Genomic DNA, 16,426 nt, shown 5'->3' with positions numbered 1-16,426 from the left:
ATAAGGTGGAAACCAATTTGATCCCTTGGTGTAGCATCTCAAAGGGATCATTTTACTTCTCTTTTTACCACTTAATGCAACCAGGGCATTTAAAGGCAAAGGTTTGGCCATGAGTACCTTTGAGACAATACTTTTTTTCTTTTACCTGGCAGTTGGGATCCAGGGTATAGGATTGTAATTTCTAACTTTCATAAAGATGGTTTTAAAATAACTTTGCTGAAAGGGAATAAAAGAAAGGATAGTCTAAGAGTAAGCAATTAGAAACTTATAGCCATTTAATAAAGTGATTTTATACTGGTTGAATCTAATACTAAAAAAAAAAAAAAGAAAGGATAGTAATCTTAATTTGTTAGTCATCTCATAATTTACTGGCAGTAACTTGTAAGGAAAATAAAAGCAGCACTTAATACCAAATGGTTAAACAACACAATATGTTGCAATCCAACCTACAGTAGTGAGTTTATCTTCCTGGAAAAGGGAGTGAATGACCGCAGGCCTCCCCCATGGCACAGCTGTCAAATCCTCGCTGAGCTGGTCTAGATGACATCCTGTTCTGCACACTGAATGAACCCAGAAGCCCCAGGCTTTGCCAGGCTGGATCTGGCTCTAACCAGTTCTTAATGTTTGGAATTGTGACATAACCACCTGTCTGATAGGGTTGAGGAAACAAGAGATGAACGAGGAGGGCAAAAAATAATATACAACTTAGTTCAAGTATTATCTCATAATCCTATAAAATGATCCTATAAAATAATCCTATAAAATGATTCCAAATTTTCAAATGTCATTTAAGAGTTATTATTAACCACGGTCTTTTGTACTGATTTTCAAAGGTGTTATAAACTGTGAATATGATTTTATAAGATGAGCTGGTGAGGCAGCTCTGATGCTCATAATAAAAGAAGAATTGGCCATTGGTCAATATTGTGCTCTTTTGCATTGGTTATTTCAAAAACTGTGTTAAGTATAAGAGGAATGAACATGAGATTCAATACAACTGAATCTGAAATAAAACCATAAGCATGAATCCCTGGATGAAGAGGAGGAGTAGGGCTGTCACAGATCTGTGCATGTGCTTTGCCTCTGAACTGCATCTCACCCCTGACACACAGTACTCCAGGGACTTTGGTGCCATAACATTCATAAAATTCAATTTACTTGTCCTTAGTTTTTTGGTTTTTTGTTTGGTTGGTTAGTTGGTTTTTGCCACGCCCTGTGGCATGCAAAGTTTGGGACCAGGGACCAAACACATGCCACAGCAGTGACAAGTGCCAGATACTTAACCCACTGAGCCACCAGAGAACTCCTGCTTGTCCTTAAAATTGGGATAATAGAAGTCCCTGCCTCAGAGGATTGTGAGAACTAAATAGTATATTTAACTTGCTCGGTACAGGACCTTAGAGGACTTGTTATAGGGCCTTGGTCAAGGACTGACAAATAGCTGATGTTACTACTGCTTCCCACACTGAGGAAAGAAGGACTTCACTTCTGATCCTGTTTCCATTGTCCATAGAATAAAGTTCATATTCCTTAGCATGACTTTTTTTTTTTTTTTTTTTTGGTCTTTTTGCCCTTTCCAGGACGGCTCCTGCGGCACATGGAGGCTCCCAGGCAAGGGGTCGAGTTGGAGCTGCAGCCGCCAGCCTATGCCAGAGCCACAGCAACGCCGGATCCGAGCCTCATCTGCAACCTACACCACAGCTCACGGCAACACCGGATCCCCAACCCACCAAGCAAGGCCAGGGGTCAAACCCACAACCTCATGGTTCCCAGTCAGATTCATTAACCACTGTGCCACCAAGGGAACTCCAGCATGACTTCTAAAGCTGATTTTATTGTATGTGAGCAGCTCAATTTCCTGTGACCATTCCTTCTGCTCCCTGAATTGCAACCAAGGTGAACTTTCCAGAGCTTTCATACCCCTGTTTTTTTCTGTCTCAGAGTTATTCTCTCTGGGTCACTTCTTCAAGATCTTGTTTAAATGCCTCTTCTCTGGGAAGCTGTTTCTGACTCCTGTGATGCTCCTTGGCCCTGCTTTTTGTGCACCATAGAGGTATACCTATCCCAGTTATAACTTGTCACTTTGTACTGCTGTTACTTACCTACCCAGTACCTTGCTAGGTATAATGATCAGATGATCAGAAGTCATTACTTTTTCATTTCCATATTCCCCTTGTGGTGCTTGACACATAATTGGCACCCAACAAGATTGATGAATCAATTGAATGAACATGAGCAGAAGTACTGTGGATACTCAAAAATGTTTGGAAAATAACTAATGAAAATTTATCTCTAGTTGTTTATGAAAACCTCATTTGGTTCATAGGAGTGAAGACCGATGTTATTAGAAGACATTTTATTTACTTCTGGTTCATGTATGGGATACATTTAATATGATTCTTGAGAAATTTGATCTTGCCTTTCTGTTATTCTTTCATTCTTCAGGTTCTGGTTACAGCTACCCCTTGCTATAACTTTTGAACTATATTTGGAAAAATACTGGTCATAAAAAAAATGATAAAATTTTTCCTCATGGTGAATAAACAAGGGCAGACCCGACTTTCTAAGTACTATGAACATGTGGAGATTAATAAGCGCACGCTTCTGGAAACAGAAGTCATAAAGAGTTGTCTCTCTCGATCCAGTGAACAAGTAAGTTTCTGATTCTCTCTTTTATCTCTGCATTCAACTCAGCAGTGGCAGATCTGTTATTACTGAGTCTTAAGGGCCATCGTTTTCCTTGACCTCCATTCTTTTAATAGCTATTAGGGGAAATAACAAATGACATGAAATGAAGACTAAAGCATAGCTCTCTTTACATCCCCTTAAGAAAAATAAAAGCAAAGAAAACTAGGAAAATCTTGGGTTCGTATTTAGGTCAGCATATTTGTCTCACTGCACCATGGAAGTGGCAGCTCAAATTTACTCCTACTAATAGACATATCGTCTTTTTTTGTTCATATGAATTCAGCCCTTGGCACTCTTAGGAGTGCCTGTAGCAGATGGCTTTCTTTAAGCCAGAAGATGACTGTCAGATGAACAGTACAGAGAGTAACACTCAAGACCCACTTTATCTTAGAGGATAATAACATGATTCTCATGTAGAGTGCAGTTTTTTTCTCTGCTTATCATTTTTGTAAATTTACCACCAACATAATACTGGAATAAGTATTTTAAAAACAAAATGAACTTGATTTGAACTTACTATGTAGATGGGAGAAATGGAAGTTGAAGAATCCATATGACATAACAAATCTATCCATTCTGTGAAAATTGAGGTTAAATTAAATCATTAAAATGATAAATAGGAATTTTTTAAACTGTGTTGTTTTTTTAAATTTTTTAATTTTTACCTTCACTTATTTATCTTCTGATGCTCTTAAACTGAGTTTAGGAGCTCCCATTGTGGCTCAGCAGATTAAGAATCTGAGTAGTATGCATGAGGATGCGGGTTCTAGCCCTGGCCTGGTTTAGTAGCTTAAGAGATCCATCATTGCCGCAAGTTGTGGCTTGAATCTGGCATTGCTGTAGCTGTGGCTCCAGTTTGACCCTTAGTCTCGGAACTTCCATATGCCACAGGTGTGGCCCTAAAAAGAAAAACAAACAAAAAACCCCCCAAAACTGAGTTTATTTTTACAAAGGACTTTAATTGTAGAATTACTTTATCCAGGTCCTAAACCTGGAATCCCTTGGAAATCACTGAGCAAAATCAGAAAGCTTGTTTAAATCACCTATTAAATTTGCCAATTCTCCATTTCACTGCATGTGTAGAAAGGCAGACTGCGGGAACCACTGGTAAGTCATAAAATATTAAGCTACCTCAGTGCTCAGAAATTGGAACTGTGTTTCCCTTGGCTTCTAAATTGATTTTCCATTCGGAATATCCTGAGTCCTCTTTGAATTACTGCTTTGGCCTGCCCTGGCACACACTGCTTTATGTAGTTGTCAAAAGGAAGCAGAAAACTATTAAAGGGCTGGGTTAATAGCCACATACTTTAAGTAAAGGTAAACAAACTGCAGAAGCATTTCTGTTCGAATCTTTCCACAGAATGCAGGCACTCCACACAATTTCAAACACCATTTTCACTGTTAGGTTACCTTCTTAAATATATGCTTTGGAATGAATATACTCTTAGATAATTTTGAAGCATTCTTTTTTTTTTTTTTTGGCTACATATTAAGGTTCCCGGTCAGGGATCAAAGCAGAGCCACAGCTGTGACCTACATCACAGCTTCAGCAACGCTAGTCCTTAACCCACTGTGCCAGGCTGGAGATTGAACGCATGGCTCAGCAACGACCTGAGATGCCACAGAGACAACACTGCATCCTTAATCCACTGCGCCACAGCTGGAACTCCTGAAGCATTGTAAATTATCTTAGATTTTAAATGGAACCCACTAGCCTTTGGCATAATCAGATACTAAAGTAACACAATCTGAGCTTCATTTTTATTCTACCCTCAAGTGTGCTTTGATTCTTCTTTTTTTTTTTTTAACCTCAGAAACTCCTGAGAGGCTGTGAAAAATGTTCCTCAATTCTTTCATATAGGCTGTGTTTCCTCAAAAGATCTGACTGGGCAGAAATTATACTGGCTCTACATGAACCAAAAGCTTCAGAATGGTCCTGTACTTATTACCTTTTATCCTAATTTCAGATAAAAGCCCCAAATGCCTCCATTATATAGATTGTAAAATGGCTTTCCCATGGAAGAAATTCCATATTTAAAACTTGCAGCTTAATTCCCAGACACATTTGAGCACCCAAGAGCATCATATCCCATTGCCAAGTCATCCAGTTGTCGCTCAGTCACATTTGGTCAAGCACACCAAAAGGAAGTCCAGAGAAAGGGCACAGCCCGCTGTCCGATTCCTATTCACCCAGCGCCCTCCCCTTCCCCTTTGTACAGTGACTTTAGGAGAGAGATGAGTGGGAAGGGTGTTGTTTTCTCCATAAGTCAGTAGTGGTAACCTAGTTATTAATTCATATGAAGCAATGTTTACAATGGGAGATTTTTGTCCGGTATCTGCCACACAAAAGCCATCTTTAAATAATTTATAAAAAGAACCTACATTGATTCTTTCCATGAGTCTGGAAAAAAAGAAATCAAGATTCTTTTTTCTTTTCTTTCTTTTTTTTTTTTTTTGTCTTTTTGCCTTTTCTGGGGCTGCTCCCGCAGCATATGGAGGTTCCCAGGCTAGGGGTTGAATTGGAGCTGTAGCCACCAGCCTACGCCAGAGCCACAGCAACACAGGATCCGAGCTGCGTCTGCGACCTACACCACAGCTCACGGCAATGCCGGATCCTTAACCCACTGAGCAAGGCCAAAGATTGAACTGTAACCTCATGGTTCCTAGTCGGATTCGTTAACCACTGAGCTATGACTGGACTCGTCAAGATTCTTTTTTGCATATGTGTATGCTCCAAATATTTGGCACTTCAGCGACTATCAAATAGTACAAAATGGAATCTTTAATTGCTTCCAAAAAAGAGCCCAGGGGAGGAGTTCCTTTCATGGCTCAGTGGTTAACGAACCTGACTAGGATCCATGAGGATGCGGGTTTGATCCCTGGCCTTGCTCAGTGGGTTAAGGATTCGGCGTTGCTGTGAGCTGTGGTGTAGGTCGCAGATGTGGCTCGGATCTGGCGTGGCTGTGGTGAAGGCCAGCAGCTGTAGTTCCAATTCGACCCATAGCCTGGGAACTTCCATATGTTGCAGTGTGGCCCTAAAAAGCAAAAAAAAAAAAAAAAAGGAGCCCAGGGGAGATGGAAAGAAGAAAATCTTCTCTTTCCTGTTGCCTTATTTCCATGTTGGAGGCAGTTTAAAATGCTGATCATTTATCAGCTTTTTCTTTGCCTGCTGAGTTCCACACAGAACCAAACAAAGGAACCAGAAGGAGTACAGGTGGGAACCCATATGAAGGCTCGGGCTTTTTTCCAAGACCACTTCACTTCCCACTAGAGATGTTTCCAAGTAGTACCCTGAATATTGTGAGGAGGCTGCCAGCAAAGATTGTGTAATATTTTTCTGTTTTTTTGTTTGTTTGTTTGTTTGTTTAGGGTTGCCCCTGTGGCATATGGAACTTCCCAGGCTAGGGGTCGAATGAGAGATATAGCTGCCACCTACACCACAACCACAGCAACACTGGATCCTTAACCCACAGAGCAGGACCAGGAATAGAACCCCTGTCCTCATGGATATTACTCGGGTTCATTTCTGCTGAGCCACAACGGGAACTCCTAATGTTGTATTTTTCTAGGAATGTGTTGACAGATACTCAAATCAGAACCTAGAGATTATGCATGCCATTTTGAAGAAACCCTTGTCAACCATAGGAATTAATATCTAATTGTGTTTTGTCTAGTGCTCTTTCATCGAATATAAGGATTTTAAGCTGATATATCGGCAGTATGCAGCTCTCTTCATTGTGGTTGGAGTTAATGACACTGAGGTAAGATAATAGAAGAGCCCATGGAAAAATGCAAGAAAATTGGGAATAACAGTCTTATTTTTCACTCCCCTTAATTGGCATTTTCTTCCCTACTTCGCTCCGTAAGAATTATCTTGACTCTTTAGAGGCTGGTTTTTTCAAGGCTGAGGAAAGATGTGTGGAAGAGATAAACCTAGGATTTTTCTTGCATTTGATGAGCAGCTTGTGGAGGAGCACAACACTAGCCTTCCTAGACCCTAAGCAATAGCAGAGTCCTGCCCTCGTTCTGTGTAGTACAGTGGGACAGCTTGGCCAAGTGTAGAGGCCAGTCAGCTGTGGCACTAAACACAGGCTGACACATCAGAAGCCAGAGCAAACTGTAAATATGATTTGTGTTGTGATAACATCTCCTCAGATTTAGTTCACCTTTTTAGAAATGGCAGTCCCAGCTCCTTTGGCCGTAGAATCCTCGGAAAGGTGTTTAAGATCTAAGATACTGGGAGTTCCTGTCATGGCGCAGTGGAAACAAATCCAACTAGGAACCATGAGGGTTGTGGGTTCGATCCCTGGCCTCACTCAGTGGGTTGAGGATCCGGCGTTGTCGTGATCTGTGGCGTAGGTGGCAGACGTGGCTCAGATCCTGTGTTGCTGTGGCTGTGGTGTAGGCCAGCAGCAACAGCTCCAATTAGATGCCCAGCCTGGGAACCTCCGTATGTCACGGGTATAGCCCTAAAAAGACAAAAGACAAAAGACAAAAAAAAAAAAACAAAAAAACTACAATACTTTGAAATCTCAGCGGATTGGTTTTTATCCGTGAACCAAACTTTGAGGTGTTTTCCCCATCTTCACAGATGGAAAAGTGATGGCATGAAGACTGAAAATTTGCTTCAGCCAGTTGGTGATGAAGTCATGGAGTAGAACTCTAAACCCTAGACTCAGTTTGTTTCCATTCAGCTAGATTCATCATGGACTTTTTTGAGAAACCTTAGAGATTAAGCCTTTCTATACTTCCCCTATTGTTAAGCCTCTTTTAAATAAACAAGTCAGTCAAGGAGTTCCCTGGTGGTTCAGGGGGTGAAGGATCAGTGTTGTCACTGTTACGGCTCAAGTCTTTGCTGTGGCACAGGTTCGATCCTGGCCCAAGAACTTACACATGCCATGAGCATGGCCAAAACATAAAGAAATAAACGAATAAGTCCTAGAACTATTCCGAATATTTGTCAGTAGGAAGCTCCTTTGCTCACATTATCTGTTTACCAAGCTATGTGCTCTAAAATCTGGTTGCTGACTGGGCAGCTCTGTGTCTGTTTCCCCATGGGTCAAACTAAAACTAATTGCACCCTTCCTTTTTTATTTCAGAATGAGATGGCAATTTATGAATTCATCCATAACTTTGTGGAAGTTTTAGACGAGTACTTCAGCCGAGTGGTAAGTCTAATGACTAAATCATGGTTTTCATCCTCAGCCCAATTTCCCAGAAATAGGTCTATATCAAAAACATGTGTTAATGTAGAACTTTAGTATGTAAATGTCAAAATTCAAATGATGCTAAATTTTCCTTTCCTTTCTTTCTGGCTCATCCAAAGTGTTACAAACCTATATGTGTCTTAGATCTTTATAAAGAACCAGTTCTGCAAAACTGAGAGCTTCTTGTATCTTTTTTTTTTTTTTTTTTTTTTTTGTCCTTTGTCTTTTTGTTGTTGTTGCTATTTCTTGGGCCGCTCCCGCGGCATATGGAGGTTCCCAGGCTAGGGGTTGAATCGGAGCTGTAGCCACCGGCCTACGCCAGGGCCACAGCAACGCGGGATCCAAGCCGCGTCTGCAACCTACACCACAGCTCACGGCAACGCCAGATCGTTAACCCACTGAGCAAGGGCAGGAACCGAACCCGCAACCTCATGGTTCCTAGTCGGATTCGTTAACCACTGCGCCACGACGGGAACTCCGTATCTTTCTCTCAATTAAAATGTTTTGCTCTCTAACTTGATTTCTCTTTTCTTGTCTCTTCTGTTTCCCCTCCCAAGACACTAGGACCCTTTTTAGTTTAAGAATCATTTCCATATAAATCTTGGCTTCATGGATCAAAACCAACTCCTCTTAAGGAATTCATGAGTTTTTTTCCAAAAGTCCTTTATTTGAACAGCTTTTTTGAAACTTAATAACATGGAATTCACTCATTTAAAGTGTAGAGTGTTTAGTATTTACCTAGAGTTGTGTAACCATTACCACAATCAAGTTTAAAATATTACATCACCCCAAACAGAAATACCATACCCATTAGCATTTCTCTCTCAATTATCCCCTCCACCAGCTCCAGGCCCTAAGTGATCACTAATCTATTTTCTGTTTCTATTATAACTTTGCCTGTTCTAGACATTTGTATAAATATAATTATATAAAGTATAATATGTGGTCTTTGGTGGCTGGCTTTTTTTTACTTAGCTCAATGTTTTCAAGATTATACTGATCATGTCATAACATGTATCATACTTCTTTTCTTTTTATTGCTGGGTAATATTCCACTCTGTGGACATATTACTTTTTGTTAATCCATTCTTTTTCTTTTTTTTCTTTTGTCTTTTTTTTTTTTTGTCTTTTAGTCTTTCTAGGGCCACACTTACGGCATATGGAGGTTCCCAGGCTAGAGGTCCAGTCAGAGCTATGGCCACTGGCCTACACCAGAGCCACAAGGACATGGGATCTGAGTGTCATCTGCAACCTACACCCAGCTCATGGCAACACCAGATTTTTAACCCACTGATCGAGGCCAGGGGTTGAAACCGTGTCCTCATGGATGCTTGTCGGGTTTGATAACCACTGAGCCACCAAAGGAACTCCCTGTTAATCCATTCTTTAGTTGATGGACATTTGGGTTATTTATAGTTTTGGCTGTTATGAATAATACCACTATGAGCATTTGGGTTCACATTTTGTGTGGAATCATATTTTCAGTTCTCTTGGGTATATATACCTAGGAGTAGAACTTCTGGGTGATGTGGTAACTCCATGTTTATCATTTTGATGAACTGCCAAACTGTTTTCCAAACTGGCTGCATGATTTAAATTCCCACCAGCCGAGTATGAGGGTTCTAATTCTCCAGATCCTCACCAAACCTTGTTATTATCTGTCTTTTTCCGGTGGCTGTGAAATGCTATAGAGGCCAATAAAGTATGATTTTGATTTATTTGCTTTTCCCTAATGGATAACAATGTTGAGCATTTTTTTCATGTGTTTATTGCCCATTTATATATCTTCTTTGGAGAAATATCTGTTCAAATTCTTTGCCTTTTTTTTTTTTTTTGTCTTTTCCCTTGGCATGTGGAGGTTCCCCGGCTAGGGGTCTAATTGGAGCTGTAGCCTCCGGCCTACACCACAGCCACAGCAACATGGGATCCAGGCCACGTCTGTGACCTACACCACAGCTCACAGCAACACCACATCCTCCTTAATCCCACTGATCAAGGCCAGGGATCGAACCCACAACCTCATGGTTCCTAGTTGGATTCGTTAACCACTGAGCCACGACGGGAACTCCCTTTGACCATTTTTCAACTTCATTATTTGTCTTTTTATTGTTGAGTTGTAAAAGTCCTTGACATATTCTGAGTACACATCTCTTGTCTGATATGACTTGAAAATATTTTCTCTATTCAGTGGCTTTATTTTCATTTTCTTGATGGTGACATTTAAATACAATAGTTTTTTGTTTGTTTGTTTTTATGTTTTGTTTTGCTTTGGCCACACTCATGGCATGTGGAAGCTCCCAGGCCAGGAATCGAACCTATCAATCCAAGTTGCTGCAGTGACAGCACCAGATCCTTAATGCTCTGTGCCACAAGGGAACTGTAAACACAATAGTTTTTTTTTCTTTTTTCTCTCTAGGGCTGCACCTGCAGCATGTAGAAGTTCTGCGGCTAAGGGTCAAATTGGAGCTACAGCTACCAGCCTATGCCACAGCCACAGCCACACCAGATCCGAGCTGCACCTTTGACCTACACCACAGGTTGTGGCAACACCGGATCCATAACCCACCGAACAGGGCCAGGGATTGAACCTGCATCCTCGTGAATACTAGTTGGGTTCTTAACCAGCTGAGCCACAACAGGAACTCCCATAATAATTTTTAATGTTGGCAAAGTTAGATTATTTTTATTAATGCAAATGTTTTTGGTGTCATGTCTAAAAAGGCAAGGTCATGAAGATTTATTTACTCTTGTGTTCTTTCTTTTGGTCCCAAATCAGACTTTATCTATTTCAATGTTGTATTTGTTTTGTGTGTGTGTGTGTGTGTAAAAATAAACTTAGCTCCTACATTTAGGTTTTTGGTCCATTTTGAGTAATTTTTATGTAATGTGTGAAGTCGAGGTCTAACTTCATTCTTTCGCATGGGAATATGTTGAAAAGACTATTCTTACCTCCAATTGAATTGTCTTGGTACCTTTGTCAAAAATAGTTGACCAAAAATGTAACGCTTTCTCTCTGGACTTTCAGTTCTGTTTTAATGATCTATATGTTTATTTTTCTACCAGTACCACACTGTCTTGATCAATTTATTAGCTTTGCAGTTAGTTTGAAATTCAATAGTCTTTTTGAAAAAAAAAAAAAAATCAGTGAAGATGTTTTACTTTACCACTATATGCTTTTCTGAGACTTGGTTAGACATTCCTGAGAAGTAGTAGTGGCAGGAGTTCCCTAGTGGCTCAGCAGGTTAAGGATCTGGTGTTGTAACTGCTGTGGCGTGGGTTAGATCCCTGGCCCTGGAACTTCTGTATGCCATGGGCACAGTCCAAAAAAAAAAAAAAAAAAAGGAAGTAGTGGTGGTACAAGCTGGTTTTTCAAAATTCTCTTGTTTATTTGATTTTGCTTTTAAATAAAAGGATTAGGAAGGAACTGTTTCTAAGCTGCTTCCTCCTGAGCAGAGTAGAATCTGCTCCATAATGAGCAATACTGAGTGCTCTAAAGCCTGGTAAGGGCAAAGTTCATGTTAAAAGTTATATCTTCAGCCTAACTCCTAGTGTTGGAAGTAAACTTTGGCAAATTCCTTCTTTGTGGGACAATCAGTTAGCCTGTTTTCATCGTCTTAGTGCAGTTGTTAAAGTGTGGTTCCTGGTTCAGGGAACTTGTTGGTAATATAACTTCTTGGCTTATCCTAGACTACTGAATTCTGGGTTGAGGCATGGCAATCTCTGTTTTAACAAGCCGTTCAAGTCATTCTGATGCATGCCTAAGTTTGCATAATAATAATATAATGTTTGCCTCATGCCTTAATACATGAGGCTTGCTGTCAGCATTTCCTGATTCAGCAGTTGGAGCTGGGAAGCTGCCCAATGCCTGCAACATGACAGTGCATCTAGCCAGGAAGGGACTGTTGCCCTCCAAAGCTGAAGGACAGCAAGAGATTGGGCCATTCCAGAGACTGGCCTTGCGGGGACAGGGGGCATTGAGGCTGGCTTTAAAATGTATCTTTGTATTGATTGCTCAGAGAGAGCACCATAGATCAGCACTGTCCAACAGAACTTTCTGCGGTGACTGAAATATTTTACCTGTGTCATCCAGTGTAATGGGTGCTAGCCACATGTGGCTCTTGAATACTTGAAATGTGATTAGTGTAAATGGAGAATTGGACATTTAATGTTAATTAATTTAAATTGCCACATGAAGCTGGTGGTTACCATAATGGATGGCATAGCTCTACTTGAGGCTTAGCTCCTGATGTCCACTCTCTTAAGAAAGACCATTTGCAAGTCAGGTTCCGTGATTCAGAACTGGCCATGGTTCATCACTTTAAGGGAGCATCTATCAAGAATATAATTCCTCAAAATAGCAGTGTTTTAAACCTGGGAGCATAAAGAGTGGGTAGGAGCAAAATCATTGCTAAGGTTTTAAAAATTATCATATTTGGTAACTGAGGATAAATAGCAGGTTGCTAAATTCTAGCTGTTATTCTAGGGAGAGAGGTGGTGACCACATAAACCACAGAAGTAAAGATTAGAATTTATTTTAAGCCAGGTGATTATATAGGACTTGGACAGTACTAAGGGATGATCCAGTTTAGGATGACAATAGCAAAAAGAAGAGAAAGAGGAGGGAGAAGATTATCATGGGAAAGAAAATAGAATCTGTCCCACTCATGGAGCATGCCTTGTCATCAAAGATTTATTTTTAGGTTCGTGAGTTTTAAACATTCTTTCTTGGGCTATTTTTAATCTTAAGAGTTTCCAAATCTTAAATTTGGAGGTCAGTCTCATGCTGTCTGAACTGAAAGAAGCATCTTAGCATCACATTTCAAAACAAAAAGCCGGGGCTTCCCATTGTGGCTCAGCGGTAAAGAACCCAACTAGTAACCATGAGGACACAGGTTCCATCCCTGGCCTCACTGAGTGGGATAAAGAATCCAGCGTTGCCATGAGCCTGTGGTGTAGGTCTCAGATGTGGCTTAGATCCCAAGTTGCTGTGGCTGTGGTATAGGCCTGCAGCTGATTCAACCCCTAGCCTGAGAATTTCTATATGCTGTGGGGTCAGCCCTAAAAACACCAAAAAAAAAAAAAAAAAAAAAAAAAAAAAGCCCAGTTAGCTTCAAAAGAGGCAGTTTTGCAAGAGATGAGGATTGTTGCTGTTGAGGACATGGGATCAGGGTTGTCAGTGCTGCACTTGACAGACCCTAAGTCCTGTCAAATATTAAGTGTTTCATCTTTTTCATGACATAAATATGTTCACTGAAAAAAATTTAAAAAGAAAGGGCAGGAGTTCCTGTCATGGCTCAGTGGTTAACAAATCTGACTAGGAACCATGAGGTTGCAGGCTCGATCCCTGGCCTTGCGCAGTGGGTTAAGGATCCGGCGTTGCCGTGAGCTGTGGTGTAGGTCACAGACGTGGCTTGGATCCCACATTGCTGTGGCTCTGGCGTAGGCCGGTGGCTACAGCTCCAATTAGACCCCTAGCCTGGGAACTTCCATACGCCACTGGTGTGGCCCTAGAAAAAGACAAAAATTAAATAAATAAATAAATAAATAAATAAATAAATAGAAATGGCAGATCATCAGTGAGTGTGCCACTTATTGATACGTTCTATTAGGTACATTTTCTTCTAGGTTTTATGTATTTGTCTATAGCTAACTATATCTCTCTAAATACATGTATACAGGGGATAATGCTATATATACCATTTTATAACTTGCTGTTTTATTTAATAGTATGTCAGTACTTATGTATCTATGTCATCGTTTGTGGATTTGCTATAATTTATTACTAGTTCCCCCTTGGTAGACATTTAGCTTGTTTTCAATAATTTGCTACTGTAAATAATATTGGGCTCTTTTCTCTTTTCCAGAGTGAATTAGATGTATCCTTTTTCAGTGCTGTGAGCCAGGTTTTCCGCAGTACTTGGCAAAGGACAGGCTAGTCCTGATCAGGTAAATGCCATGGGGCAGAAAAACAATTCAGTGGAATCCAGAATCTGGAAGTCTCATTGTCACCGGCTCTGACAAGACAGCTAGAGGTACAGGTGCTTTGCAGAAACCCTCTATCCTTTTCCACAAAGACAATTCTTTTATTTTTCAGATAGGGCAATGCTATTGTAGTTAATAATCACTCTTCTATAGTAATTTAACTTATGCATATGGGATAGGCTTTTTCAGAACTTAAATACACAGCCTGAAAGTGCTTGGTCCTCCTAGAGAGAATGGATTTTCATGGCTTCAGGTATAGATTTCCATAAATTCTCCACATGATCAGAAGAAGGTCTTCAAGGATGTTAAACTGGAGAGTTAGAGAAATTACCTGGCTTGTATTCATTTCTTTTTATAGCAAAAGAAACTCTCCTTTTCTTCTTTTCTCCCTTTTAAATCAAAGTATCCAAGGGCCCCAAGAACAAGCATGATTTGCTTAGAATACTGCAGGCCTGTGGGTTTTGGCAGGAGCCCACTGAGCTTGTATGAGTGCTCTGCAGGCAAGTTGTCTTTTATTTTTACTGCAGAAATCTGCTTACCACTTGAAAGCAATAAATAGAATAGTCCTTTGAGAAAACACCAGGCTTGAATCTAAAATAGTAACATTAATTTTAACAAAATATACATTAATTATAACATGTTTATATGTGTATATATATATACATACATTTGTGTACATGTACACGCGCACACACGCGCGCGCGCGCGCACACACACACACACACACACACACACACACACACACACACACGATACCTAAGCCTAGAACCACTATGCCAGTATATTCTGGGGAAATGGCCAGGCCATTTACCTTTTTTTTTTTTTTCTGGCTACCCCATGGCATATGGAGTTCCTGGGCCAGGGTATTAGATCTGAGCCACAATTGTGACCTAAGCTGCAGCTGCAGAAATGCTGGATCCTTAACCTACTGTGCAGGGCCAGGGATCGAACCTGTGTCCCAGTGCTCCCATGACACTCTTGATCCCACTGTGCCACATTGGGAACTCCAAACTTTTACTGTTTTTTAAATTTAATTTTTATTTTATATTGGAGTATAGTTGATTTTCAGTGTTATATCTTTTACTACTGAAAGAAAATGTCAGTTGATACATTTCATTTGCGGGCAGTACTTGGAAGCCTCTTTAAATTAACTCAGGAAATCTGAGTGCCCTCTAGTGGTGAATGACCTAAATCTGTGGTCCTTTTGACCCAGGAGGCCCAAGACCAGGTTGTATATTAGGGAATATTTTCATTCAGCAACTAACATTCCATTTTAACTAAGGGCTTTTAATTGATTCAAAATAAATCTTCTCCAGAATTCCCAGGTGACTCTGCAGGTTTAATTCCTGGCCTAGGACCTTCTCCATGCTGCAGTATGGCCAACAAAAGGGAACAAAATAAATCCCTTCCTCCTTGTATGGGGGATAAGAAAAATGCCTTTTAAGAAGTCATAGGGGAGTTCCCGTCAAGGCTCAGTGGTTAACGAACCTGACTAGTGCCCATGAGGATGTGGGTTCGATCCTTGGCCTCACTCAGTGGGTTAAAGATCCAGTGTTACCATGAGCTGTAGTGTAGGTCGCAGACATGTCTCAGATCCCCCATTGCTGTGGCTGTGGTGTAGGCTGGCAGTTACAACTCCAATTTGACCCCTACCCTGGGAACCTTCGTATGCCAAGGGTGCAGCCCTAAAAAGACAAATAAAAAAAAAAAAAAAAAAAAAAAGAGAGAGAGAGAGAAGTCATCAGGAAGATAACAAAAGCTAATAGACACTTCATTAGGAATGTAGACATCCAAGTTCTACTTTCAGTCCTGCTGCCAACTAGCTAGTTGTGTATATCGGACAAGCCATCTCAAAAATGATAGAATTAAACTAGAAGAGCTTTAGCATCCTAACAGCCTTAATATTTGATGTTGCCATGACTCTAGGTAACCAAGCTGAGATAATCTTAGACCTAGAAGAGTATGAGAGAGTCTTACATGTCTAGATATTCAGAGATTTAAAGTCAATCAGATGTAATAGGATGTGTACTTTAGTTGGACTCATTGTGTTGTATCATATATTGACCAGGTGTTTATTAGAAGTAGAAATGAGTTTGTCTTTGTATCCCTCAAGTGTATAGTGTAGGTCCATGTAGTGAGTTCCAGCATTCTTGTTTGAATTTTATTTTCATACCAAAGCTCACAATTTCTATCTTTCCCCCTCATTTTATTTAGTATAATTTTTGCCCTCCCTTCCTCTCTGACTTAAATATTTACTGTCCTTAGGAATTGTTTAGGCACATCCACCTGACAGATTGGGAATTTTGCATCACTTAGAGAAGGGAACTAAATCTTTCCAGACCTGGAAGTGGAAGTTCACATGGCCCTCCCAGACTCTAAAAGTGCAGCATGGGTGGCACCTCTCTTCTATTGAGATTCTGAAAGGGTTTCTACACTTAGCATCTGGAAAAAGCCAAATTACAAGCCCATGACTCTATTCTGCCTCATACATTTTTCTGTTTAACTGTCACGATGAAGTCCAAGGAAGAGTCCTACACACTAATTTCTTT

At 40.4% G+C, this 16,426-nt stretch overlaps 1 protein-coding gene across 11 annotated transcripts in view; it reads left to right on the top strand.

Annotated features, from left to right (window-relative positions):
- The window catches only part of AP4S1 (adaptor related protein complex 4 subunit sigma 1), a 52,325-nt gene that overhangs the window by 22,569 nt on the left and 13,330 nt on the right, over nt 1–16,426 (top strand). For 5 of the 11 annotated variants that reach the window (XR_014808941.1, XM_084966279.1, XM_084966283.1 and 2 more), the window contains exons 2-4: nt 2,446–2,652; nt 6,363–6,449; nt 7,788–7,860. Coding sequence is in view for 9 of the 11 variants with exons in the window: in XM_084966279.1 (XP_084822405.1) it covers nt 2,515–2,652; nt 6,363–6,449; nt 7,788–7,860 (298 nt within the window). In the remaining 2 variants the exon portion in view is untranslated. 11 annotated transcript variants of the gene reach the window in all.

The sequence above is a fragment of the Sus scrofa genome, chromosome 7, assembly GCF_054392235.1.
Source record: "Sus scrofa isolate SSC_HxYL_T2T_F1_AM1 chromosome 7, Sscrofa_HxYL_maternal_Yorkshire_Landrace_v2.0, whole genome shotgun sequence".
Taxonomy (NCBI): Eukaryota; Metazoa; Chordata; class Mammalia; order Artiodactyla; family Suidae; genus Sus; species Sus scrofa.
This window is presented reverse-complemented; position numbering and strand designations above follow the sequence as displayed.